The 27,459-nt window shown below is 39.7% G+C and overlaps 1 protein-coding gene across 15 annotated transcripts in view; it reads left to right on the forward strand.

Annotated features, from left to right (window-relative positions):
- Window positions 1-27,459, forward strand: part of LMO7 (LIM domain 7) — a 130,755-nt gene that overhangs the window by 72,145 nt on the left and 31,151 nt on the right. For 7 of the 15 annotated variants that reach the window (XM_075088619.1, XM_075088641.1, XM_075088649.1 and 4 more), the window contains 12 exons: window positions 12,663-12,693; window positions 13,093-13,206; window positions 13,684-13,882; window positions 15,075-15,327; window positions 16,424-16,714; window positions 16,969-17,169; window positions 17,616-18,332; window positions 19,853-19,882; window positions 22,202-22,319; window positions 23,500-23,642; window positions 24,955-25,396; window positions 26,146-26,475. In XM_075088619.1, coding sequence (XP_074944720.1) covers window positions 12,663-12,693; window positions 13,093-13,206; window positions 13,684-13,882; window positions 15,075-15,327; window positions 16,424-16,714; window positions 16,969-17,169; window positions 17,616-18,332; window positions 19,853-19,882; window positions 22,202-22,319; window positions 23,500-23,642; window positions 24,955-25,396; window positions 26,146-26,475 — 2,869 coding nt within the window. Of the gene's footprint in view, window positions 1-12,662; window positions 12,694-13,092; window positions 13,207-13,683; window positions 13,883-15,074; window positions 15,328-15,781; window positions 16,082-16,423; window positions 16,715-16,968; window positions 17,170-17,615; window positions 18,333-19,852; window positions 19,883-22,201; window positions 22,320-23,499; window positions 23,643-24,954; window positions 25,397-26,145; window positions 26,476-27,459 lie in introns of all 15 variants that reach the window. The other 8 variants (XM_075088712.1, XM_075088729.1, XM_075088739.1 and 5 more) reach the window with 4 other exon arrangements.

Consider the following 27,459-nt stretch of genomic DNA (forward strand, 5'->3'; position numbering starts at 1 on the left):
GCTCTGTGGGTCAAAGGGTGAAGGTATTTCCATCCTTCTCTTCTCCTGTACTTCATGGTCGTTGCCTTCCTGTCAAGGAGCAGCTGAGTTTTGCTGCAGTTTCACAACCTGTTCCTAAACCATCAGTAGAGACTGATTTATCCTCTCCTCATAGAAGGATGCTACCGTCTATTCCTCCGTTGCACTGAGTTGATTTCTTATAGCTCTGTTAGCCTGGAGGTGAAAAGGAGGAGGGGAGACCTTGGAAGAGTCTCACTGTTGCAATATGCACCTTGGTGATGAGACCTCTGAGATGGCTTCTGGCATGATTCTTCCCCAATTATAATTTGTTTCAGGTAGGCTACATTAGAATTAGGTGTAATCAAGAGGAGAAACATCCGATTAGTTTTAGCAAATTGCCTTTTGCATTTCTCATCCTGTCTAGATTATCAGCCTTAATTGGGGGATGATAAGGTCTTGGCTTTTCGCTGAATTGCAAAACAGTGAATATAGCGACAGCACTGTTGTTGAGATTTCTGAATCAAATAGAGCTTAAAAACTTGATCAAAAGGGCTGCTTCCATAGTCACTTCCAAGGTAGCAGGTCTGGATTTAGCACTCACTAACCCAACCTGCGTACTGTCCCTTACGAAACTGGTGCCAATGACGTCCTTTGCAGTTTAACCGTTACTTTGATTTAATCTTTGCAAGTATTAATGCAGTAATGATTGCCATTCACAAGGTTTTCAAGAGACCCTTAGTCTTCAGAAGCTGAGGATGCCTAGATGAGTCTCAGGGTTTCTGTTAACCTTATCTGGCTGCCTGGTCTTTGTGTAGAAATGTTGAGGATTTTTGGGGAAAGGATTTGTAGAATAGCCTCTTACAGAGCTCAAGAGTTACTTTTGTGTTGTGGTTTGATTGACTTCTGGGAAGGATAGCTTACCACCACTGTGAAGCCTATTTCTCCAGTGCTTCATCTGGCTAGGCAGTTAGTGAAATTCTGCAGATGGCTAACTGTAGTTTCCAAGAGCTGGTGCATATAGTATCTTCTTTCTCTTGAGAAGGAAGATTCCTAATTTAGCATTTACTCATGCATTCATTAAAGATGTTGGGAATATTGCCATGCCTCACTTGGAGCAGAATCAGATCGTTTTGTTCCACTCCCTACCACCAGACTTAGTTGTAATAGCTTGTTGGAGCATTTTGATGGTGTCTTAATTGGTGTATTAAGCTTTTTTTTTCCCTCAGTCATCAGTTTTGTGGTATAAATTACATACTTCATGAGTACCAGTGAAAGAGAGGTGTGAGATCATCTATAGTTCCCTGGCTGGGATTGTTTTCTCATATCATTAATTCTGTTCAAGTTTTTATTCTCAGATTCCTCTAACTTTACAACAGAAACTCTCAAGTGACTAATAGCACATTTGGTTTCAGTAGGTTGGGACACTCAGAATTGATGTAAATTCTCCAACTTCAGAGGTATATAAGGTATATGGTCAGACTAGCTTAACTTTTTTTTTTAACCTTGTCTCCCCCTTTTTGCCTCCCACACAGACTTTCTAACACTCTGGCAAAGCAAGTATTTGGACTTTTACCCATTCTCTCACTTTGGAGTTACAAAGCATTTATTTTTCCAACATTAAAAACTTGGCCAGAAAACTGGCTCAAAAGGCTTAATGTTTTGAGCAAATGTTTAAAAATACCCTCTGACTTGGCTGCTCTAGGTAGCATTAAAGCACTGTTGTCCACTGGAGTGGACAAACTCTTTTTCCCCAAATAAACTCATAAAAAAAGTTCATACTTATCCAGTAATATTGACAGCAGCAAATTGAATTTAGTAATTTCAAACGTGACAGAAATAAATCTGAAGGAACCTGAATAATTGCATCATTAAATAGCCACCTTACGTGTGGATGTTGCAGGAGCTAAGGATTAGAGGTGAAAATTGTAGCAAATATGGAATATAATACCTGCTAATCTTAGATCTTGTCTGTTCCCCAAAACAAACGGGCACATTTTTGCTTTGTGAATTTTACTTGATTTTTGTATCTTGGTTTTGTTTTTAATGCTCTTGCTGTTTCATGCCATGTCTTCTGGGTAAAAGCAGAGAAGCCTCCGCTCAGCAGGGAGAGTTGGTTCAAGGGAATACATAATCTTCAAGCATTCTTTTCTGGCAGGGTGAACAGATTAACATTTGAGTCTGTATTAATTGAAGTGCTCTTTCCTGACTCTAAATATGTCTTCAAAAATGAAGGCAGATCAAGAAAAACATAGGAAATAATAAAATTCAATTGTATCTGTGGGCCTCACTTCTGTTGGGCATACATGCATCAACCTAAGTTAATAGAGAACCAACTTCAGCACAGAAGTCAGGTTCAGTCTGTGTTTCATACTTCTGTGCTCTGTGCGATGAGTGATGAGGTTGTGCTCTGGATTGCTAGGGTAACCCAAAGAAACATAGAGAAAATATGGCAAAATTTCAAAGAGGAAGCCTTATAATTTCTTCAGTGCTTATTTGCTAGTGAAATATTTTGCCAAAATATTACTGAGAAAACCCAGTAGTCCTGTAAAGTTTTTATTCCAAATGCAGAGACTAAACTAAATGATGTAGTCATGCAGTAGTGATTTATTTCTACTTAAGAACAAATTCCAACATCACTTTAACTTGTTTCCAAAATCTTTATCATGGAATAAGCTGTGCTTACCTTGTACCTCCATTTTGTCATCTTCACTTTGTCCATCTCTATAAATAAATCTAAATTCTTTCCAAAATCCTAGCTCTATGACACTTCCCCCAAAGCTCTGCTTCTAGTAACCCCACTTTAAACTGTGAAAGCGTTCGTTCTTTAATAATATGACAAAAGCTGAGTATAAAAAGAGGGGCTCGGGTAGACACTGCCCCAGTTCTGTCGTCCTGTACAATAGTTTGGCCAGCACTAAATTGGAATTGTTCTAGGGGAAAAAATGAGCTGTCAGAAATCTCTGCAAGTGAGTCCCAAGGGCTGCATATCCCACGTACCCCCAAAACACAGGGGGTCTGTCTCCTCTTGAGAGGCTATATCCATCCTCATGCTTATACCTGTCATTATGGGTCTGGGCTCCCCTGCAGAGATGGTGACTGGAGTGGGCTGAAATTAAGATTATTTCCCACCCACAGGCCATGGATAGGGCATCTGTAGTTTCTCTTGTTAACTCTTAGTGAGTCACCTCTGCGCTGAACTATTTTCTGTGTATGCGTTAGAACAATAGCGACTGAGCAGATACCTATTTTGACTGGTGAAACTCAGTGTTAGCACAGGTGTGAGCGTAGCGGTACCCAGATTAAGTTACTGTCAGTCATCTTTTTTTCTTTATCAGCAGTTACGTTCGTTGCCAAATATCCAGTATGAATTATGCAGTAACACCTCATAGACATGAGGTGGTTTTTGTTGGTGTTTTTTGTTTTTTTTTTTTGTTTTGTTTTGTTTTGTTTTGTTTTACACAGCATGAGAAATGAAATAAACCTCCTGAAGTCACTATGGAGTGTTATAAGCTGTGGTGGGATGTTTTCATATACACAAGGCACTTGTACATCACCACCTGTTTGCTTGACTCAAAAATAAGAGGATTACATTTACCAAATCTTTCTCTGGGCATGGACCAAGGGATGAGATTGAATGCAGGAGGGGTTTTCAGGTTATTTTTCTCCTCTCCAATTATATAGGCTATAAAAACCTCTCTGTCTTTCTGAGCAAGCAAAATTGTATAATTTGCCAAATCCTAGCTCTTCCCAAGGGACCACCTTTGAATGCTTTATCCGAATTGAATGATAGTATTAATCCCTGGGGGTTCAAGGGTAAAAGAGTGCACGCAGGCAGTTCCTGTGGAGTGTTTGGTAGATGGAAAATTTTTTACCCTGGCTTACCTTGCAGTAATTTCTTCATCCGTGCCCTGAGTTGGTGCAGAGGTGTCTGAGAGGTGCTTTAGAGGGGATAAATGAGTCAGTAGTGAGGGCTATTCTACAAAATTACCTCTGGTACCTGCATGTGGGGGGAGGGGATGTTGAAATATTTCAGTTGGATGTAAGAGTGGGAGTGAAAATGAGAACAGTTTTAGAAATACTTAATAATGCTAAAGAGGCATCAGGCAATAAAAAAGTGAATTTCAGTGTTGTCTTGAAGAAATGCTAACTGTGAGTTGCCATGGTTGCTGCAGCTTAGCTAAAGCAAATAATATACTTCACACAGAATATTTTTTTGTAAAATGCTGTTGAACTATTTCTGTGCTAGTTAACAGCTGCACCTTTGTGTGTCTTGTATATATTTCTAAAAACTTACAGCATTGCACTTAATTGCCTATTTTGATACTTATTTTTCAGAGCGACTCCCCAGATATACCAACTGTTCCTTTTGGAAAGAATGCTAGCATAAGTGTGTGTTCCCCATATGGATTTCTCTTCAAATTAATCTACAAAATTTACACAAGATGGTCTAGCTTGGGGGGGGAGGGATGAAGGGAAAGGATCTTCAAAACTGAATGCAAGAAAAATTAATGTAGATGATGATTCAGATGATCAACAGGATGAGCTCAAGTCTGTTGATTTAAGCGGGGGGGGAGTATAAAAAGCAGAAGGGGTAACACTTACTATAACCCTGGTGCCATGGTCAACTGAATTATGTACAGGTTTAAAAAAAAAAAAGGGGGGGGTGGGGCAGGCAACAGGGTGGTAAAAGAAGCAGAGATGGAGTGACCCAGCAAAGTGATATGCTCCAAGTTCTAAAGACCAATGCTTTGGAAGTTATAAAAAAATCTGTAGGGTGTGTAAATAGTCATATGATAGCTATCTATCCATTTATCTTAATTGCTGTGTTTAAGTAGGTCTTCTTTTTTTCTTGAAAAGCAACTACTTTCACCTCTGAAATTCAAACATCCTCTTGAATGCAAACAAACTGATTTCATCTGAGAACTCCTAACACTCTGTGTGAGCTTGGAGTCAGTTCTGCAGCTTCTAATTCCATGCGCAGAGAGTCTATAATTTCTCATAAAAGTCAATGGATGTTCTCATGCTTCATGGCCAAAGAATATGGCATGTGTCTGGTAGCTTTCAGAAACAAAATGCCTGCTATTTATTTTTCCATAGGTACTAGTCTAGACCTGGAATTTAAAGTAACCAGTACAGACTGGGGAAAAATTCTAGAGTTGCCCTGGAAAAAAACAAACAAAACAGTAGAAGAAATATCCAGTTTAAGCACCTGTAATTAGTAAAACCACTGAGTTTTTTAGGGGGTTTTAGGAATGGAGTAAGAAAAAGACTCAAAAAGGGACCAGTCAACAAAGCTACACTAATTATTAAATACTTTGATTTTTCTTTGCTATAGGTTAAAATTTGAGCAGGAAGCTGCTACCTTTCAGTCTCATCTTTCTGTGCAAGCTGTTGCTGCAGCAATGCTCCATCCCTCTTCCCCTACCCACCCCTGAGACGAGAGCCAAGGAGTGCTCAGACTGTCAGCCAGGCTCCTCTGCACAGGCTTGTTTTTCTGGGGATGGTTTTGGGGATTGTTTGGGGGGTTTTATTTCTGGTTTTATTTGACAGTTATACCTTCTGCCCTACACTATCCTGAATATTAGTTTTCTCTTTGGGAGAATCTGTAGATTTGACTGAGATATGAAGAAGCTGGCAGAGACGGACCACCCAGGGAGGGGTCGGAAAAGAGTGTGAGGAAATGGATAATGTGAGTGTCCGGTGACTTGCTGGGGCTGGTGCACGTTTCTAGAAGTGCCTGTTTTGGTTTTGATAAGGGATTTAAGAATAGCGTGGAAGCGTAATGGGTGAGATCAGCAAGGAAACACCATGCTCAAGTGGAAGTATGAAAGGACAGGCTCTGAGGTGATGGGCGGGATGTGTTCCCACAGAGGGTGTTGGCCAGCTGCGTTCCCTCTCCACCTTTCCCCTCATGGGCATCTCCTCTCCACCCCTTGGCCCCGTCATTAGTGGGCGAGAGCATGGGGTGGGGACAGGCTGCTCGGTCATCAGGGCCTACAGAGCTCCTTGCTGCCAGCCAGTGGTTTTGTAGGGGCGTGGAGAAACACTTCATTTTATACTGTCATTTTATACCTGACTTTATGTGCTGTTATAATGTGAGTGGCATTGGGTCCAGCGGATGTGTTGCTATGGAAAATACATGTGCTTTTTATAGTCAGATAGAAAGGTGCATTTCCAAAAGCTGTTCTTGAATGCTGTGGCCATAACCCGACCATTTTATTTCCAGCAATCACGGCAGTGGACTGTGGTTCTCAGGGTTGAATATCAGTTTGCTAAGAATCCAAGTGGTGGAGGAATGGCCTCATGTTTCTATACCCCTGTGGCAGCCCCATCTTCCACTGCAGCCTTTCTATTCTCAGCAGCACGTGGGAATTCAGTGAGATCCGATAACAGCAATATTAATAGCAGTTGAGTAGGTGGCCAAAGAGGTTGAAATTTAGCACAAGCCTGCTGCTAGTTGGACAGCCCCCGTTTGTCTCCTGCACAGCATACCTCGGCGGGGGTGGAGAATCCTTCAAACCCTCCAACATCCTCCTCAGAAGCGTAAGTGAAGCTTGGCAAGGAGCTCAGGATCGGGCTTGTTCTGCAGTGTGCTGACCTGCTTCTGCCGCCAAACCAGGGCATGGCTCTTCCAAGTCCTTCAAAGGGTATCTGGGAGGTAGAAACGCTGCCTTGGTGGATGGAAGTTCAAAAGGAGAGCACTGATATGTCTTTTTAAACAGAAATCTGTTCAAGTCCTGTGTTTGTGAGATCTATAGTTCAGAGGAAGGGATAGAAAACAGATAGCTTTGGCAGCTGCTGGGGTTTCTGGAGTATTCGTCACCAGGGGAAGGGTTTGGCACTGGGCAGGGTGCATTTGTCACTGGCACATTCCCTTCTATCAGTGGGAGTGTCTCTCTCCCTTCTTTCTCCCCGTAAATGGGTTCAGATTTTTCTTATCTCTTTGGGCATGACCACGTGGCCTCTCCTTGGCAGATAACTGTCATTTAGTGGAGGAGGATACTCTGATCTAGGTGTTTTGGGTTTGGTTTTGGTTTGTTTGGTTGGTTGGTTTTTTAAATCATAGATTGAGATCTGTATTTTAAATATGTTTCCATATGAGAAACAGACCCTTAGAAAGCCATGCTTTCTGAACAGGATGCTGTAAAATCATCTTCCAGAATTTTGCTCAGACTTCTGGTATCTTGGATTTGGTCTTGAGCTCCACATTGATGTTCTCCGTGGAAAATAACAGAGTGAAGTGTCAGAGTAGATTTGACATCATAAGTTGCTAGTTGCTGGCATTTAGTATGTATTAGAATGTGAGGGAACCAAGTCATATAACGTGTTATGAAAACAAAATACAAGCTATTAAGTTTCTTTGTTAGAAGTTTTGAAATAAGTCAAACCTAAACTTAAACCTACTTAAAATGCACTGCTCTTTTTGTAAGGAGGCACTGGGGAGGTGTATGTGTGTCAGCATTGCCAATGGTTATATTTTATAATTGGTTAAAGGCTAGTTTATGATTTCATAAAGTACTGTGGTCTGCTGGCAACTGTAAGGTATATGAATGTCTTGTACAATTTTTTCTTTAAGTACCTCAAAGAACATTTAAGTAACACTAGCAGGCTTTCCTCACTCCTTGGAGCTAAGTGTCAGTAGATAAAGGGGAAGCACAGAGTGCCTCTGGCTGGGGTTTCGTCACGCAGAGACTCTCAGGGTACTGGCGTGTGGAGCGGCACCAAGCCCCCTGCCCGTTCCTCTGCGGGCAACATTTTGCCTCTACCATGGTGCTGACACAGTCAATTGTATGAGCATGCTGTAAAACAGATGAATGAGTTAATATACATTTTCAACCCCCAAATTAGGAAAATCCCAAACAAAGAAGTGGACACAGCCCTCTGGTCCTGATGCACAATGTGGAACTGCAGCATGATTCAGAGTTGTGTTGGCATAACCGTGGGGGCAGCAAACAGGAGTGTGGCTAGAAGGGAAAGGGAGACCAGGAAATCCTTCAGCTAGAGCTGCTGCCAAAGCATTTGTATTATCAGGCTAGAGCCTTGGTCGCTAATTTGGCTATTTAACCTGGAGCAAAAAGTGGAGCTGAGAATAAATTCCTTGAGCTGTGTCTCAGCCTGCTGATCTGCCCTGTCAATTTGCTTTATTCTTGTAGAGTCATCTTCATTAGAGAACCATCCATTGGTCTGTGCTGGCTGGGCTTAAGTGGTGTTTGTGGATATGCTTTGTGTTCAAGCATAACGGAGGTATTTGGTCTCTAACTGCTAACAAAGGAGAGCTATTTGTGTGCTATTTGTATTTTGTCTGTTTGCTAAAGGATTGACGTAGATGAGATGATTTACACTGAAGGTATTATTTCTCCACAGATGGTTATTTCACATCTTTTTGCATCAGTGTTCAACTTGGAATCATGCAGTTGTACTTCATAATTATTATAACTCCCACATATTGTTATCTCTTGGCCTTTAGACTTCCATGCTGTGTTTGGTAGATATTTTCCAGGAGAGCTAATCTTGAAGTTGTACATAAACTTTTATTGAAGCCACTGCCAACAACTAAGGTTCACACTTTGAATTAAGGTTGTACGTTTAAAATTTTGGCAATTTGGAGTTGGAGTTTGACATTGGGGTTAGACTAGATAACACAGAGGGTCAGTGTTACTTCTCTTTTAAACTTCAGAATGAATGCTAAAATGCTGAGACTGTGGCAAGAGCAGATGACGTATTCAGATTAAAATTCTTTCTGCAGTCTCTTAACCGCTCTCCTTAGCAGCTTCCTTTGCTTAGTTCAGACATCTTTAGCAAAGTTGCGTTGTTAGTGAAAGGAGAGATAAAAACCTCTGGGAAGACAGAGAAGGTATTGTTTGAAATAACATGAAGTGGTTTGGTAGGAGGTGTTGCATCGTCATTTGGACAGGAACCCACTTCTTTCAGCAGATTGTTTTTAAGATGCAGCCTTGGCTGTGCCCTCCAAAGCAAAGCAGCAGCCTGCTTGTAACTTTCAGTGTAATGGCATTCCTTTATTCAAGTCAGAAATTAGGTTTAACAGAATAATATTCTCATAAAGAATATAGTCTTCATCAACTGGGCTCTGTGAGGATTTTAGATGGAAATATCAAAAAGCGGACTACTTTGACAATCGCCCAGTGTAGGATTGGAGTTTATTTGCATTGATAAAGATACTTCAGCAAGTGGGATACCCCTTCAGTTCCTAGGATAGCTTTCACAGGACAAGTGTCTCCACAAGCACTGTTGTGTGTGCACTTCAATGATACACACGTTCAAAATAACGTTATAATTCTTCAGCAGTGTTTAAAAAGCTTAAGGGCCACATTGCTGAAGTTCTTGCACTCCATTTTCTGATCTCTTCAAATACAGTGTGAGAAACTGAGGTTTTCGGCGTCGTGTGCTTAGAGCCAGACTTGAGAAGGGGAGCGGAGGTGGGAGCAGGAGCTGGCTGTTGGGTAGTAATAGGTTGCCAGAGAAGGTAGGTTCATGCCTCCTCTCACAGCAGCAAGAACTTGCTGTGCTTGCAGTTGATGCCTGTCTTGTCCCCTGCTATGAACTGTAGTTGTTCAGTGTTATATACAAGAGCCTGGTTGAATTCTTTGCATAGTGCTGCGTAGTATTTTCATTTTGATGATGCTTTATGAAGGAGAACTTCTATTTAATACAATTATTTCATTTTGTGTTTTCATTTACTGCAATTGAGTTAAAATCTTGCTTTTTTTATTTTGATGCTCACAGGAAAAAGTCTTTCCTCTTAAAAGCTCTTCAGTTTGTATCACACTTCTATTCAATAGCTATTTGCCCAGCTATTTTAAATGCAATATGCTGGAGGGTAACTGGGCAATGGCTTGTGCATGTAAGCTCATATGTGCGTTGTGAGCTTGGCCAGGTTGTACATATAAAAGGCTCTTATTTCACGCGGAGAATGATAGCAAGTGGATCCAAACTGCATTGTTTGCAAGTGGCGTGCCTCAGAGGAGAAGCATCTTTGAAGTTTGTAGGTGACAAATGACTTTTAAGGCCTTGCAGTAAGATAACAGCATTGCTTCTTTACTCAGAATTTTCTTTTAGCAAAAAAGATTATATACCTATTGTTTTGTACAGATTTTAGGACAATACACTGGCCATCCAGAATCCTCCTCTTTTCCTTGGTTAAATGCCATTGAAGAATTAATATATGCCTATATAAATGAGGAACTGATTGCTCTAGATTAGCTGGAGTTTTCTTGTTTTGTTTTTTTCTTCTGCTCAGACTTCATCTATCGTGACAAGTTGCTTAAAAGGTTTAGAGACCAATAGGTGTAGTTCAGAGAAAAAGAAAGCAGTAATGCAAGTGAAGAAACTTTTTCAACAAAGGCTAGCCGGCGTGTCCATTTGCTTCCATTGTTAGCCAAGCAAACATGTGAATAGAGTACTGTCTCATTTGAGTGTGTGAAGTACCTCCGTGTCTCCACCTTGGGTCTCAGCTGTGCTCACTGGTTTACCTGAATGTCTGAAGTTTTGCAGTGTTCATAGCCCAAGTACGCAGGTCTAGTGTATTTACAGTTATTCCTGTATAGAAAATATATTAAAATGTAAAGGCAGCTGAATGTTGCTCCTGTTGCAAATGGTTTACCTAAACGATCCCAGAGAACTCAATGAAAGCAGAAATGGACACCATCATGTTCAATCTCGCAGCTTTGTTCTACGTGAAGGCTGGCAACCTTTTGGATACAGGCTCCAGCTGACTAAAGGCGGAGTTTTTCGCTGCTTGCTAGGCTGATAAAATTTGGAAGCAAACTTTAAGGCATCCTTAGCAAGGGCATGCATGGCCTCTGCTTTTATAATTGCAATTAACAGAAGACATTCTGCCCTAATGAAAGGCTCTTAGACCTTGAAGCTAGAGTGTAAACCTTTAGAATGCTCTGTCAGATGTGGGAAGTGAAATGACACCACCACAAGAATAATTTTCCATCCCCTTGGGAAACCAGTCTGCCTCTGATCAGCACATTAGGTTGTGGTCATGGTGTATCCTGCAGCGTGGACACTAGAAACAAAATCCATGTACTGAAGAAAAGGAAGAAGAAAAATTTCTCCAATATCATGCCCAATGAAAAAAGAACAATGTGTTCGGAAGGGGTGGTTTTATTAAAAAAAAAAAAGTGTAAATATTTCACATGGAAAGAGAAGGATTCCTCGTTATCTGTGCAAAAGAGGTGACTGGTATTCTAGTCAGCAACATTTTTGGCATGTGATGTTAAGGAAGCTATAGGTGGGGATTGCACAGGTCAGATCTGGCTCAGGACTTTGTGCTTCTGGCAGCCTGATTTCTTTGTGATGGGGGGGACATGCAAGGCAATTACAGCCACACTGAGTGGGAGTTGGTGCTCTCAAGCTAGGAGGAAAGAGAAGGAGGGATGGTCTTGTTCCTGCTGGTTGTCATGTCGCACTGAATATCATATTTCTGTGAAGAGTGCCATCCATGTTGACCAGGCCCTGTCGTCATTTTGTTACCTCATAACTGTCTCCTGAATGGTTTATTTTACCTTTCCCCTGCAACCTCCAACTAGCTTGTTCCTAGATGGCCAGAAACAGCATACATTGTTGGTCTGACCTATTACAGAGCTCTGCATAGGTCTTTCTGCCACCGTATGTTAATTCATGGGGGTTTTTTGTTTGAACCCTCTCACCATGCTGTTTGTGAACCTTGCCTCTGAGCCACTCCAAACCAACAGTGTGTGGGGCAGCTGGAAAATCATTTCGATGTATGTAAGCTGCTTGCCGTTCCATAGCCGCTGGCAGTGTGGGCGGGGGTGTTGTGCAGCTGCTGTGTGCAGTCCAGCCCTGAATATTTACACCTGAGGACTGAGTCTGTGGTACCCCACATTTGGGAGGCTCCTATCCAAAAGTTTTCTTCTTGTTCTTAAAATGAGCAGGAGGACTCACCACTGAGCGTGCGTTGGTGCACTTCCAAGGGGTGCCACAAATTGGCTATATATATATATTTAAAAAGTTTACTAATGTCAGTGATTGCATGTTTGGGTTGGGGTGCGTGTGTGTGTGTTTTTGTTTTATTTTTTGGGTTTTTTTGAGGAACATGTATCTTACACAGAAGCAAACCAAACCGCTCCACCCAGCCCTACAACATCTCTCTCCAGATCCCAGTTTCAGTTGTTCATTTTTTGTCTGAAAAATTCTCTTTAGGCTTAAGTGTTCTCTGTGTCTGAGGCAAATATTTTGGAAAATATAATACGATCAGGAAAAAAAAAGTAACAGTTAAATCTGCTTTCATGTGGAACTGAAGATCTTCCTGGCTAATAAGAGGCTATATTTCCCAAAGTCATTAGCTTGTTTTCCACTTCTATTTTGTTGGTAACTAAAAACCTTAGCTGATTAAAAAAGCCTAGAGCCTTTCTGAGTTCTTTTTAAACCAGAAACTATAATAGATTAGCTAGTTTCTTGCTTTATATGCAATGATTGAAATAGCATGGAGTTATGCCTGTGAATTCAAGGCAGATTGATTTTATTTCTTATGGAACAGTCTTAGTTGCATATTTCATACTAGACTCTAATTGGGCTTGAAACTGTTTAAATCTTAAATAATAATTCAATTTTAAGTCAGATATTCTAAAAGTTTTTATTTTGTTTTGTTTTTCTCATTCCTTGCCCTGCTTCAGACCGGAAGAGACCAACAGAAGAGTGAAAAATGTAAGACACACTTACTTCAATGCTTTCTGAAACAATTTCACACTATTTGTGGTTAAATATTTTTAAGATATTTCTGTTTATCTTGCTATTGTGTTTACTTTATTCTTCAGCTGTTCATTTATCTGATGCAAATTAGTGCCATCTTACAATGATCTCTACACAGCTTACTTTCCCAAATAAATGCAGTAATTAGAAACAGTACTTATACCTGCTTGAGGTAGATGAGCGGCATTGTAAAAGGTTTAATTGGTTTTGGTGGAGATCCTAGCTAATGTACTATACAAGATTTTACACTTCATTGTGGAAAGCATCTCTAACAGTATGCTGGGATGCTTTTATACTGGTTTGAGAGGAAAGCAATGAATTTTATATTTGATTTTTTTTTTTGTTCGCTTTTAGGTTTTGATTACACTGTACTGGCTTGGGAGAAAAGCTCAAAGTAACCCCCATTATAATGGTCCATACCTCAACCTTAAAGCATTTGAGAAGTTATTAGGACAAGCGCTGACTAAGGTAAGGAATCCAAAAAGGATAATAAACATACAGCCTGAATTTTATAGTTTGCTATACGTTACAGCATCAATTCTAAACAATCTCTTGGGCATTTAATTTTATTCTTAGTTTAGAGAACATTTTTATTTGCTTTGTTTGTTCTGCTTGCTATCAAAGTCCATGTAAAAGGAATGATTTGTAGCTTACACCGGTACTTCTGCTACACATATAATCATAAAATTCAGAATCCACCTGTCCTTATTGATGTGGTAGATTGTGAAAAGCCTTGTCTTGATTCCCTTTGGCTAAGATAGGAGGAATTTAAGACCTTGTGTTGCATCTCCTATCCAAGCTTGTCATTTTTAGGGACTTGCAGTAGACTGGTAAAGTCCGTTTGTGTGCTGAAAATGCATTTTCTAAAATTTTTGAGCAAAAACTGATGAGTAGCACTTGCAACTTACATTATTGCAAAAGACCTTTCAAAATTTACTCTTGTAGGCGCTTGAAGAGTCCAGCCACCTGAACAGAAGTGGCAGGGATAGTGGGTACGGTGATATTTGGTACGTTGACCGAGGAGAGCCCTTTTCGTCTTCTGCTAGCCATAAAAGAGACGATTCCTTTGATAGCTTGGACTCTCTTGGTTCAAGATCCTCCACAAGCTTTTCATCAGATATAACCTTGAAAGGTGGCAGTGAAGGTATGGGTTTTTTCCTCTTTTAAATCTTTTGTTGACATGTGTCTTATGAGTTTGAGAGAAGGCAATGTATGGACCTAGTACTTCAGGTGCCCAGTACTTAAATTGGCTTGAAAAGCAATTCTAGTTTTGCAACGGCCGCAGTTGCATTTTGCTTAAGCAAATATTGACCTTTAACAGTTGGTAGAAACAAAGGAATGCACACATGAATTTTCCTAGGAAGGGTTGCTGGGTCTTTTGCTCTCACAGCCGTGTTAGACTGTTTGTATGTGTGGGATATTTCTCCATAGTTCAAGAAGAGAAGTTGCTAGAATTCAGATCATGAGGGGACCACCTAAAATTGAACAGTTGCAAGAGTCTGTTGCCCTGTTCCTTCCTTGGATATGTCAAACCTCTATGTCTGTACTCCATTTATGAATATTCAGTATTCAGTAGGGCTTTTTTTCACCTAGGTTAAAAACAGTGGAAGTCGTTACTTTCGATAGGTTGCCATGGAAAGAAAGGTAACAAGAAGAAAGTTTGTGACGTTGGACCCCTACAACTGTACTCTAACCTGTGTTTCTTTCCCCACTTTAAAATTAAATACAAGCTTGTAGCCTAACTTAAAGTTATAAAAACTTTGAGCTTTTGGGTTTTGTTCCATGTGAATAACATAAAATCATTGGGCCAAGGTCACATGCAGCATTTCTGATCTGAGCAAAGCAGGAGCATTTCTGATCTGAGCAAAGCAGGAGCATTTCTGATCTGAGCAAAGCAACAGGTAGCCATGTTACGTATGTGACGTACCCTGGGCTCCTGCTGGGCGTTAATCTAGTGAGATGAGCATGTTGCTAAACTATTTGCTGGTGACTTGACTTTGTTACTAAATTTGAGTGGCGAGTTCGTTTGCTGTTTTACATATTCAATCTAGAGTTTAGCACTTTGTTTCCTGCAGGGAGAAGTGATAGTGAAAGAATGGAACAAATGTAGCAGGGGCATGCAAACCAAACTCAGCTTAATGGACCTTATCGCAGGTTTGCCACAAACTTCTAAAAATACTTCTACTGTCCTGTCAGTAGCTCAGCAAGTTTGCAGCCAAAACATCTTGAATATGGAGTTAAATTGATTTTTAGAACAATTTGGTGCAAGTTCTAGCTCTAAGTTTGCGTCTAGAGAATAATGTTTGTGCTTTCCCTTTTCTCCCCTTTCTTCTAAGGTTGCGACAGTGACACAGACTCAGAACTGCCTTTCAAAATGCATGACTCCCATAAAGATGACAGGTCTTACCGTAGGATTTCTGTGATTGAACCGAAACCTACCGCTGACTTCAATCGCTTCTTACCCAACAAAAATAAGCAGGCGGTGTATGTGCCAGCACCCTTAAGGAAGAAGAGGACAGAGAAGAATGAGGACAACAGGAGGAGCTGGGCAAGCCCTGTCTTCACTGAGTCAGATGGAACGTTTTCAAGGTACTGGTGTGCAGTCTTAGTTAAGCAGACTTTGTTTAGGACTTTTTAAATAAATGATTTCTTTATTAGTTAAAGAAAAGCTACTGTTGCTGCAATACAAAGTAAAGTATTTGAGTTTCCATATCTTAATGGGGGGAAGTTTTGGTGTGGTTGTTTTTTCTTTTGGTTTTATTTTTTTACTCTGTTCCATATAACCAGTTTTCTGGTGCTTGAGTAATGTTTTGATGCTGGTCAGACTCCAGGTAGGGGGGATTTAAATGATCTTAAATGCAAGTTCATGAGAGCTAGACCTATGGTTGTAGTTTCTCATCAAATCCTTCCAAAATATGGTGATGAATTTTGGTTGTTTGGCTTCTTGGTGCATACGGATGAGATTAATGGGCAGTTCTTGGGTTTCATCATTGCCTTCGTGACTTCACTGTCTTCATTCTGTTCCTGTTTTGGTCAACCTCAGTGAACGTGAAAGGAATCCCGTAGCTTCCTGCCAAAATAGCAGAGCAGAGTGTGGGCTCACAAATCCAGCTTCCTTCCAGATGATCTATGAGTATGACAGTGGCTCTGATTCAGAAGCTGAAAGAAGGCTGCCCGACGTGGTTATGGATGACTTAGCAAAACGTAGATTTCTAGTCAAAAAGAGCCCTGTAAGCTCTGCTGCACCTGGACATCATTTCGTGTTGCGCAATGACTCTCCTAAATCTTGCTCACGAGAAAGTTATCCAGCTGGTCCACTAGCTGCAGTGCTTGAACCACTGAGGTCAGAGATACTAATCCAAGATCCAGTAACTATTGTGTTACCCAAATTGCAGTCCGTAAATAACTCCCTAAAGTTAGTCTTCTAATTGGCATTTTAACACAGCTGATAATTCGTTATGCATTTTCTGTCAAACTCTGTATTTTTGTCGGAGGCAACAGGATGTTGTTATAACCATTTAACTTTTTATTTTTTTAATATTATTTCTGATGCTGCAGTGATGGAATTGAGAACTAATTTGCTTCATTCACGAGGTTGAAGTCCTGAGCCAAAAAGCATGCCTTTTTGCATTCTTTATGTCAAGTCGCTCCTAAAATATCTTAACTAATTGGGTATTTTGAACAGTAACCAAAGGAGGCAGAGGCAGTTGGATACTAAAGAGGAAAACAAACCAAGAGTTAACATTCCTTCAGAATTATCTGGGTATTTTGATGAGGATGAGGAAGAAGAAATAGGCATCCCAAACATTGAAAAAGATGATCTCTATTTTCGCAAGCTAAGTTCTTCAGCGGCAAATGCAGTGGTTGCTTTTGACAAATTTCTTCCTAAGTTTTGGACTCCAGAAGAAGAATTGCTATGGAAAAAAATCAGGAAATCCTCTTTCAAACCCTGGTATAAAGAGATTCAAGGGTTCAGGTGCGTTTTCATGCATGCCCCTGTTTCTCTCCTGTGTGCAAAACTTACAAATAAAGTGTAGTTGTATGACTTTATTTTTATTTTTCATTTTTATTGCCAGTGTAGCAGCAGGATTTGGTGTTTTTTTTTTTTTGAGAAAATAATTGAAATATTATTTCCATTACACTGTTGTCACTGTGCATTTTACTCAAGGAGTACACTTCGTGTTCTTTTTTTTTTTTTCCCCTCTGCTTTGTGTTTGTGCTGCTGCACAGTAGAAAGAAATCAGATTCTGAGGATGAGGAATTTGGTTACAAACAAAGCTCTGCCATTGTTGCTAATCAACCAAGACCAAGTTTTGACTGGAACATCAGTTGCAGAAGGGACCAGAGCTATAAGCCAACTGCTGATTATGTGGGAAGCTCATTGTCACAGATTGCAGAAGGAAAAATCTTGGAGGCTTCTGATCAGCCCAGGTTGATATCCCTGCATGAGCTCTACTCTTGCTGCATCAAAAAGAAATGGCTGGATATGCAACAGCTAAATGAAATTAAGCCACATCCTGTGATGTTGTGCTTTTTTGGTTATTACTATTTGTTTGGTTTTTTTTCTTTTAATGTAGCCGTAAGTAACTGGTCTTCTGAAACATGTAAATGCAAAGTGTAACATGCTGTATAGGGTTACTGGCTTTATGTGTGAGCATGTAAGCGTGCTGTTTCTGAGCAGGTTGGTATGCTGTGATACCTTTATGTTTGACGTGTGCTGTGCTACGGTTAGTGGTGGTGAATGCTAAGCAGTGTAGTTGTACTGCTGGAGATGCTGCAAGTCTAAAGCAAATGTATACCACGATACATTGTGATCTGCTTGCCTCTTACTAGTTAATGATATTTTTACTTCCCTCCTTTTGTTTTATATGCTTCAGTCAGTTTTCGTTACTTCAGGCCCTGCAAAAATACTCTGACTACTTGTCTTCTGAAACAAAGACCAAAATGGATCCTACTTCTGGCCCTAGGCTCATAAAATGTAGAAAGAATATTTCCTTTGTACCAGGATGCAACCAAGGAGACATGGAAAATGGGTATCTGTATCCAGATTTAGAAAACGATGACTTGTTCGTTCGGAAAACTGGGGCTTTCCATGTGAATCAAGTTGTTCTCCAAGACCCCCGCTATTTTAAAAAATTCTCTGAGCAGGAGCCTAGCCTAGAGGGTGAGATAATTCTGCAACCCAGAGAGGGCCAACCTGTGATTCCAGATTTGGAAAAGGATGACATGATTTTCCGTAAAATCCTCTCTCAGAAAAAAGACGTGCCTTTATCGGGCGCTCCGGACAAGTATCACCCAGCACTCTTTCCTGATCCGTGGAGTCTTCCAGAGGAGATCCGGTCTAAATTCCTGTGTTTACTTGAAAAAAACACAACACCGGAGGAAAGAAAGAGCAACGGCAGAGTGCTCTCACCATCTTCCCGCCATAAGAAGGACGATATGCTGACCCGTAAGATTGAATCTTGGAAGGTGGGAAGCAACATCCAGCCAGTAAATTTCATCCCGGGTCCATGCAGCGAAGATGACTGGAAGAAGTGGGAGGCGATCAGGGAGGCCAGCAAAGTTAGACACAAGAAACGGCAGATGGTGGAGAGGTCAGGCTGTGTCCCGCACAGGTTGCGCTTGAGTGCAGTTGAACCCTTTCTGTTCAGAAAAGCATCGTCTTGTGCTGAACCATTTGTAGAGTGGCAATCTGCTATTTGTTCGTGGTGTCCTGGACAAGCTTTTTATTTGCTTTGAATAGAAGCTTATGACTGCAATACCATATTTTCAACAAAACAAAATTACAATGTTTCCTAGTTTTAGGCTGCTATTTTAGAGAAAAGATATTATGGTTTCTTCAGGCTCCAAGTTCTGCTTAAGTTTCTTTCCATGGCTGAAGTGATTATTCAAATGACTGTGGAGGCTAAAAATTTTTTTTTTTCCCCCCAGTATAATTGGTAAAAAATTTCTGAAACACACGAATGCTCTAATGATACTTTCTGGGAATGGGCATTCTCATATTCTTGCGTGCACTGAAGTTTGAAAATGCTTGTAAACTGTCCTGCCATAGTTTTGAGATGATTAGATGAGGTGAAAAAAAAAATATTAGTGTTAGTTTGCCTGCCCAAAGTCACGGTGCATGCAAGGTGTGTGTCCATGTAATATAAAATTCCACTGTGACGTATTTTATTCTGCCAGTGTTTTCTCCCCTGCTTTCATACAGTCCTGATTAATACTTTCCCCTAATCCTTTCCTGGTATACTCAAAATTTCTCTTCTCTGACTGAATACTGTTTTTAACTACTTCCTAGCTCTCCTTTGGATTTTGCACTTATTGGGGGAGAGTGGGGTTTCGAATGTTTCCTTACCTCTGAAAATACGGCATTGCAAGTTGCAGTTCTCCCAGCTGTGCATCATTACTTTGTGACTAAGACACTTCTGAGTTCCAGTTGATACTCTGATGTTGCTGCATTTAATTTTTAAGCTTAATACTGTTAACAGAGTGTGAGCTTCACTGAGGAATATTTCTGAAGTGCTTGAAAATATTTCACGTTTTAGGAATTCGTTCAATAGAACAAAATACTCATATTCAAGAATACTGAAAATCCTCTCAAATCACACTGGATTAATTTAGTTCTCCGCTTAATGTGCTGAACTTCTATATGTAAGCCTTTTATTCTCATCCATTCCCAGTATTGCTTTCACTTCATATCAGAGACGGTTGAAGTAACAAGAAAACAGCCTCTGTAAGCTAGGCTTCTTGTTGGGACTCAAGTTGGCCTTAACTTTCATTTCTTGAAATGAGTATCTTTTGAACATCATGCTGTTCAGTAGCACTGGAGTACGTGATGCAGAATTAATACAGGGCTCTATTCATGCAGTATTGCTAAATCAGAAGCGCTGGAAACTTGCAGGCAGTCTTGTTCTGTAAGTTTTCTGCCTGACTTACACATCGTGCAAGTCCTGATGTGTTTTTTTACTAGTGTCAGATCTCAAATGTGCTATTCCATGCTGGCTGGTCCTCAAGCTTTCAGTTTCCCCTTCACTTAGCAAGAGTGTGGGTATACTGGTGGTGTTAATGTTATGAATATTGAGACGCTGAATCTTTTCTTTTTTGGTTTCTGATTTCTCAGACTGTTTCAAAAGCTTTCTGATGATCAAGGGTAAGTTTTATAAAAGCTTGAAAGTTCATAACACTACTTCTGCCTCCCTAAATTTTTGTGCATGCACAATAGCTAAAAACTCATGCTGAAAGCAACTTGTGCATGCTGCTTTGTTGTTCTGTGCTTGGGCAATTTACGTAACGAATGTAAGAGACTAAAAGCTATGTGTCTGGCAAAAAGTTCTCTCTGGCATCTAGCGTATCCAAGTTACGGTTATCAGGCACTTTGAAAATCAGCTCTAATATTTTATTCCTGCTAAAGTGAAGTACTTGGTGTTCTGTATTTAAATTAGCTTTAAAACATTCAGAAATGTAAAGGAAGATTAGTAAATATTTTATTTCAAAGGCTGTACAGCTAGAATCTAAAAATAATTCATGACATGGTATTTATCATGGGACTGATGAATGTTTTGCAGTTATTTTATATACTCCAGGTTATTGAATCCTCAGTGGTAAACTTATTGGTTAGTGCCATGTTAGTTGTTAGTGCCAAACAACTTAGGTGTTGTTTATGATGTGCTCTGACTCAAAGAGAAATATTTTTCCACTTACTGTGTGATGGCATGATAAGTGTTTGGTAATGCATGGTGTTCTAATTTTTTTTAAAAATGTACATTTATTTATTTATTTATTTGGTTGTTTTTATCCCAAGGCAAAACCTGGTAAATGCTAAACACTCCCAGAAGAAGCAAGAAATGTTTCAGAAATTGTTAGATGTTAGGGGAGGGAGACTCAGAAGGCTCAAGGCACTAGTTATATTTTGAGGTTAAGACTAGAATTGAAACTAACATCCTGTTCCTTGGTATGAATATAGGGATATGCTGGCACATAGGGTATATTGCATTTAGGTCTAGATTTTCCTACTTTGTTGCAGGCAGATATAGAAACTTGAGAGAAAGAAAAGGAAAGCCTAGACATGTAAGTTTTCTTTAACTCATCTGGAACAATTTTGTTAACTTATATACAGTTTGGTTACCCAAAACCATTTCTACATATGATATAACTTAACAAAAAAAAAGCATTACAAGAAGAGAGCTTCTGCAATAGTGATCGGGAGAATTTTGGTAAATTTAGTGTTCTTCCCATTCAGGAAAGACAAGCAAACAGGTACAATGACTTAATGCCCTGGCTTTTATTTCTAGAGGCCAAAGTCTAATGTTACCAATGAAAGTGAGTTAGGCCTCTTGGGAGGAAGTGAAAGAGACTGGTTTGTTGTTTCAGAGCTCTCTTGGTATGTAACAGATTAGAGCAAGGCCCTGTGGTCAATCAGTTTTGATTTTTAACCTGATTTTCTGTCATATCAGAAGTGCCATGTTTTCAAGTCCTGTTAGAACTTGGTTACACCCCACTGTCATCCAGATATCGTTTGGATAAGTGCAAACAAAAGTATTTTTTGAAAAAATTAAAAATTAAACCCAGAAGCCTAGCTTTCATTTTATATTACAGCATTGAGCCTTGTGATGAAACACCTGCATTTTGCTCGGTGTCTCAGATGCTTGTGGTCAGCTCTGAGCAGGAAGGAGTCTTTTCCTATACCTAAATCAAAAGTCCTGTTATGTTTATCACAGCAGTGTGAAAGAATAAAGGAGAAAATAGCAGTGGAGAGAGGGGAAAAAGGCATGAAAGGTGAGCTTTGAGAAATTTAGATTAAAGGGAACTAGCGAGCAGGAGTTTGTAGGGGAAACTTGTAGCCTTGTCAAAGAAATTAGTGAAGAGATGGCTGTGTGAGCCATCCCAACTTGGATGGAAAGCATCAGGGAGGCTTGGGAGGAGTAGTGTAGGCTAGTGGGGCCCATGACATGGATGAACTGAGCATTTAGCAGTGCACAAACTTACCTTTTAGAAACATGCATCAATAACTGACACGATTTTTATGATTAGCCTAAGGAAGGAATGAATCGGAGGTGATTCGGGGGCTGTTAGTGGAGAGAAGTGGAAGGATGGTAATTTGGGCTCGAGGAGGGGGGACACCTTTTAGGTCAAAGAAAGGAACAAGGTCAATGAAGAAAGTAACAAGCTTAAACAGAAGCAGCAGCGGGGTACAAGAAGCTCCATGTGAATGATCAGCATTGAGCTGCTACAGAGCTGCTTATTCCCTTAAACTGATTTTATTTGCTCAAATATTCAACTACTGACTTGAGTGCTGGCACTAGAGCACGTCCCAGTCTTGCTCATTCAGCTGCCCGTGTGTTTCCTGCTCTTTTTGAAATAACACTTAAGAGCGCTCGGTTGTACTAATATAAATATCTCTCTCTCTCAGGTTTCACTGCATAAATGATGGCTAAGATGTGATAAAGCTGAGTACTCTTTTTCTTTCTAGGAGTAAATCTTTGAACGATGTCAGCGCAGAGGAGCTGCAGTCATTGCGCAAAATCCGTTACGAAGAGCTACAAAGAATAAAAGAACAGTTACAAGAACAAGATCTAAAGTGGCAAGAAGTAAGTACTCCTTTTCACCCCTCCTCATGCATCCTGCTGAAGGGCTGGGTGCAACCTACCTTCAGTGTCCCTAGAAAATAGGCTTTGGCATGTGTGCAGCAATTTCTGGGGCTGTCTTCTAAAACAATCCATCTCATGGAATTACTAGTGGTTTTGGGGGTGTCTGTTTAATGCAGAACTGAAATTATTTTAAATATAATCATAAGTACCTGGTTAATGCTTCAGGGTAAGACTTGTGTATGTTGTAATAAAGCCTTCAGGTTTTATTTCTGTGGACATAAAGAAAAGTTAGACCACAGTTTCATGCTTTATCTAAAATTTGTGAATACTTTTTTTGTGAAACGATTGAAATGTCTGAGTATTTGATCCTTTGCAAGAAGGGCGGAAATAATATTTCCTCGTGCAAATTCTTGAGGCTCCTGTTCCCTAATGATTCTTTCTTAAATCCTGCTTGTAAACTGATGTGGTAGCTTTGTAAAGCATCATAACAGTATCTGAAGACCTTTTCTTTTTTATGAAAATCTCTGCTTGACAGTGATTAGCAACAGGAAGCTGAAATGAAGAACAGAGCACAAAGCAAGAAGTTCACAGTTGTTTGTTTAATGCATCTCAGCCATCTCAGCTCTCATATTCAGTACTTCTCTTAACTCAGCTCTGGTATTTCACGGCAAATATTGCCAGTTCATGTTGTGATTTTCCAGAAATTAAGAAAATATGGAAGTATACGTTTTCAATCTAGAATTTAAGGCATGCTTATTCCCAAGCTAATGTATCAGTCTAACATAGTAGTGATTTAAAATAAATAAATAAATCCCAAACGCCAAAGCCTACAACAGAAAAGTACAGGTGGCATTTGCATTGGTTTTGAACTATTTGTCATTGGGTGAAATATTCTAGAATAAAATTGAAAATGTTAAGGCGGGGAAGAAGGCACAAAACATGTACTTTTCCACTTGTAGTCCAGTAATTACAGTTGTTAACTTTAACAGGCAGTGAGCCTGTAACACTAAATGAAATATGAGACCCCTGTTATCATTTCAGGGGAAGGTGCATGAAAATGTGGCCGTGATGCAGACATGCAAATAAAATCAGAGCAGTAGGTAGCATGTGATGTGATGCCTCTGTAGATTTACGAGGTCTTGAGAAAATCTGATTGTATATGTTTATGTTATTCTTACAGGATCTAGCAAAATGGAAGAATCGTAGAAAGAGCTTCACTTCTGAATTGCAAAAGAAAAAGGAAGAGAGAGAAGAAATAGAAAGGAGAGCCTCTGAGGTGTCTGAAAGGAGTACCAAGTCACTGAAAGAAATGCAGCAGGAGAGGTAATGACCCTAATGGGAGTATTATGTTGAAGAACTTAAATCTGAGCGATTTTATTCCCTTGAATTCTTTGGCAGCTTTTACTGGGAAGTTGCCATTGATTCTGCAGAGATCTCAACAATTTCAGTTGCAAATTACAGTGCAGAAGTGTAGGCAATTGAAGGATGGAATATGATCCGCTAACACATTGCTCTCACAGAATGTTAAACAGTTTTGCTCTGTAAATGTTGTTTTACTCTGCTATCCATAAATAAATGTAGTGAGAAGTCAGTATTTGCATCCACTTTAAAGAGGTTAAAACAATAGTGTTGAACTGGATAATTGGCTTTTTTATTCTTGGATCAGTTTAACTACTTCTCTTTCCTCTGTCACTGTATTTGCTATTCTTTTAGCCACTGTGGATAAATACAGCCAGAATTTTAGTGTATATCACAGGGCTGTAAACTCTTACTTGATTTCCTCTCTATCCCCAGTTGTCCCTCTGGGAATTTACAGAAAAAGATTCTCTCTGAAGGGTAAGAAGTGTAAATTGAGTAGCACAGTACCATTTCTACTGGTGACAGTCTTTTTTTGTTTGTTTGTTTTTCTTATGCCTGTATGACTGAAATGAAGGGAATATGCACATGGGATGTATTCATAAAAGAAATTTAAGTGAGTCTTAAAATGGAGTGTTTTTGAGTTTCTGGGTTTGTGGTTTGCTTTTACTTATTTGTGAGGACAAAAATTAGTTTCTCGAATAGAAATACAGATGCTAATCCGATTGAATGTCCAGTATCATCAGAATCTTAATAATTATGTGGTAAAGATTACTCTGTGATGGTTGTTCCTTTATGACAAAGGAATGGATAGCAGAAAAAATAAATCTGAACTTCTAGGACACCATCTTATTTTGTTATCTGGAGTTCAGTATAGCATTTTCATAGAGCAGAGGCATCAGTTCAGGCAGCGTTATGGGACTACCTTCTTCCCATTCTTTCCTGAAACAAAATGTAAATTTCTGAGGATATGTAACTTGAATAGCTGTATCATTTTCTTGGCAAAGAGAATTCTGTCATGGTGGCAACCTGATAATGTGGCAGTAGTGTGCCTGAGTGTTTTGGAAGTATTGAAATGGGGGGGAGGGGGAAGAAGGTAGATTTAAAAATATATTAAAATATTGATTATTTTTTTTTTTTTAATTATGCCATTCATTTTCATTTACTGGAGATGTGTTTCTCAGTTTATGCTCTACTTTGAACACTCAGGAGTTGAAAGTCTTAAGGCCTGCCTGTTTGTCAGGTCACTTCAGTATTTTAATGTGCTCTGTCCCCATAGGGAGGACAGAGATCAAGGCTCCTACGGGCAGCGAAAACATGAACGCAGGTGGATGTATTCACTGAATGATGATGTGTTTAGTGAAGAAAAAGAACCTTCCATGCAGTCAGCAGCAAAAGATTACCGTTCGGAAGAAGATACCTCCTACAGCATTAAGGACAGCAAAAGTATGTGTGCCGCACAACTGCGCAAGGAGAACCTGCCAGAGAGCTCGGCCGCTCCTGAAGTTCCCTCTCCGCCAAAGAGCCTGGCAGAGGAGCAGAGCTCAGCTCTTTTGTCTACTTGCTACTCCGTGAATGCTCAAACTGGGTCAGCTCAGGTTTCAGCTTCTCTCCCGAGAAGTTACCAGAAAGCTGATACCTCTAGGTTAACATCTGTGGTTACACCAAGACCTTTTGGTGTGCACTCAAAAGCAATCTCGTCACTTCCACGGTCGTTCACGGTAAAATTCCACTTCATTCCCGATGTCTGTAAACGCTGGGGTCTTGGATAGCTGGGGGAACAGTAGAGTTTTAACACTCATTGTTCTTTAAAAAATTGTGTGCTGTTTGATGAAGATTTTGTTAATAGAGCAGGCAATTCTGTTGTGGCTTTAGATGTTTACTCATGTTTCTGTAGTTGAAGGCACTCCTAGAAATAAGGCTGATTAAGTGTATTTGGTCGAATAATCTTTTTATTACTTAGAGGAAATCCACTTAGTGTTCCCTATCAAAAAATCTGCCTTATTAGATGTAATTGTCTGAAGCCAAGTTAGCATAACTAAGTGTTAAAGACATAGGTGATGTTTCCTCTGCTCTGCTGACTTTGTTGAAATAGAAATTTTATGCTAGCCTAAGATTTGCCTGCTCAGTAAAGCACTGAAACACAGAAGCTGATTCTCCTTTGCCCCCCAATTACTATAGCTTCCTCCTAAATCCCTATTTGTCTCAACTTAAAAACAGGTAAGAATGCAAATCATTCTAAGCAGATGATTTTAACAAACTTATCTTAAAAAGTCTGAACTGTTTACTCTGCAAGCACTTCCGGAAAAAAAAAATTGGTTGCTCTTCTCTAAAGTGGTTAATTAGTAATGGGTACAGTAACCAGAATTTGCATGAAAGGGAGAGGATTTTTGTTAAATATTTAGATTGCTGAAAGATTAGGATTTTTTATTTAAAGCACATATTTACAAAACTGTCATTTTTGTCCTAGATGGATGATACCCAGAAATACAACGGAGAAGTAGAAAACACTAAAAGAACTCAAACTTTGTTCACTAGCAGTTCGTTTTCACAACCAGACTCTGCACATTCTCTCTCCTCCGCTGCATTCAGAAGTAGAGGTACGGAGGAGGAGGAGGAGGAAAAAGGAGGTGTTCAGTCAACACTTCCTCCTAGTTTGGCGCTACCTGTAAAATCCCAAGACCAAGATGTTGGAAGCAGTGTTCTTAAACCAGAGTATTGCTCCCCACCTGGTTCTCTTTCACTTGCATCTTCTGCGGAAAATGTGAGTCTGCCAGAGCCTGAGGACTCAAAATCCCTGGTAAGTGTGGGAATAATGTGATTGCTTAGTGTAACTGAATGCTACAGCAGAGTAAAAGAAAAAATGAATAAAATTACATCTAAAGCAAGTATTTTTTGCTAGTAAGAAAACAGCTCAGAGAACTACTATTTCCTTTGATTTAATTCAGGGGAGAAAATTTGGAAAGAAAGTATTTGGTTCTTTTGCTGCATTTTTTCTTTATGTTCTGTGCTTAATTTTATTTCTCATTCTAGTGCAAAATAGTTACTGTAAATGTTGTTTGATGCTTGCAAAGTATTTGTTACTCTCCAAATTAGCGCAGTCAGTTAGATGAACGATCTGAGCTGCTATAGCATCCATTTGCACTTTTAAACTGGTGGTGGAAAATAAAGATCAGCTTTTCAAAGGCCAGCCTTAAACATTAGTATAATACTATCATGTTGTGGCTTGAGTCCTCCCATTTTAAAAAAATACTTATTTACTTGAAATTAATCTAATTAGTGTTCTCATTAATGAATTTTAAAGCAAATTGCCATCTCTTTCTGTATGTGCTCATCCTTTCTTTCAGTGTTTTGGTTTTTTTATTTAATATGTATAAACTAATTACATGTTTAACATGAAAAATGACCAGCACTAGCTTTAATTGTCAATACCTTCCTGTAATATCTAATGACATGGTTCATACCCTTTGACAGATTAGAGATGAATTCTTCGCATTCCTGATGCTGCTGTAAAAGTTAATTGTCCCAGTTGCTTGGGTTAAGATCATAAGACCTTGATGCTGATTTATGAAATCACTTCTCACACCAGCTTTTTATAAATTTAGACACTTTGAACCATTCTTCTTCCCTATCACTTGTAGAAAAGGAACACATTTCAGTTTAATACTCCTGTTATCCCTTGGCCATTGTAATGAAATCATAATAATTTTTTGAAGTTGTGATTGCTGTGTGAGGAAAGAAGTAGTGATTTTTTTTTTCTGTGTTGTAGCAAAAACAGGCAGAG

The sequence above is a fragment of the Phalacrocorax aristotelis genome, chromosome 1 (genome assembly GCF_949628215.1).
Source record: "Phalacrocorax aristotelis chromosome 1, bGulAri2.1, whole genome shotgun sequence".
In the NCBI taxonomy this organism is placed as follows: domain Eukaryota; kingdom Metazoa; phylum Chordata; class Aves; order Suliformes; family Phalacrocoracidae; genus Phalacrocorax; species Phalacrocorax aristotelis.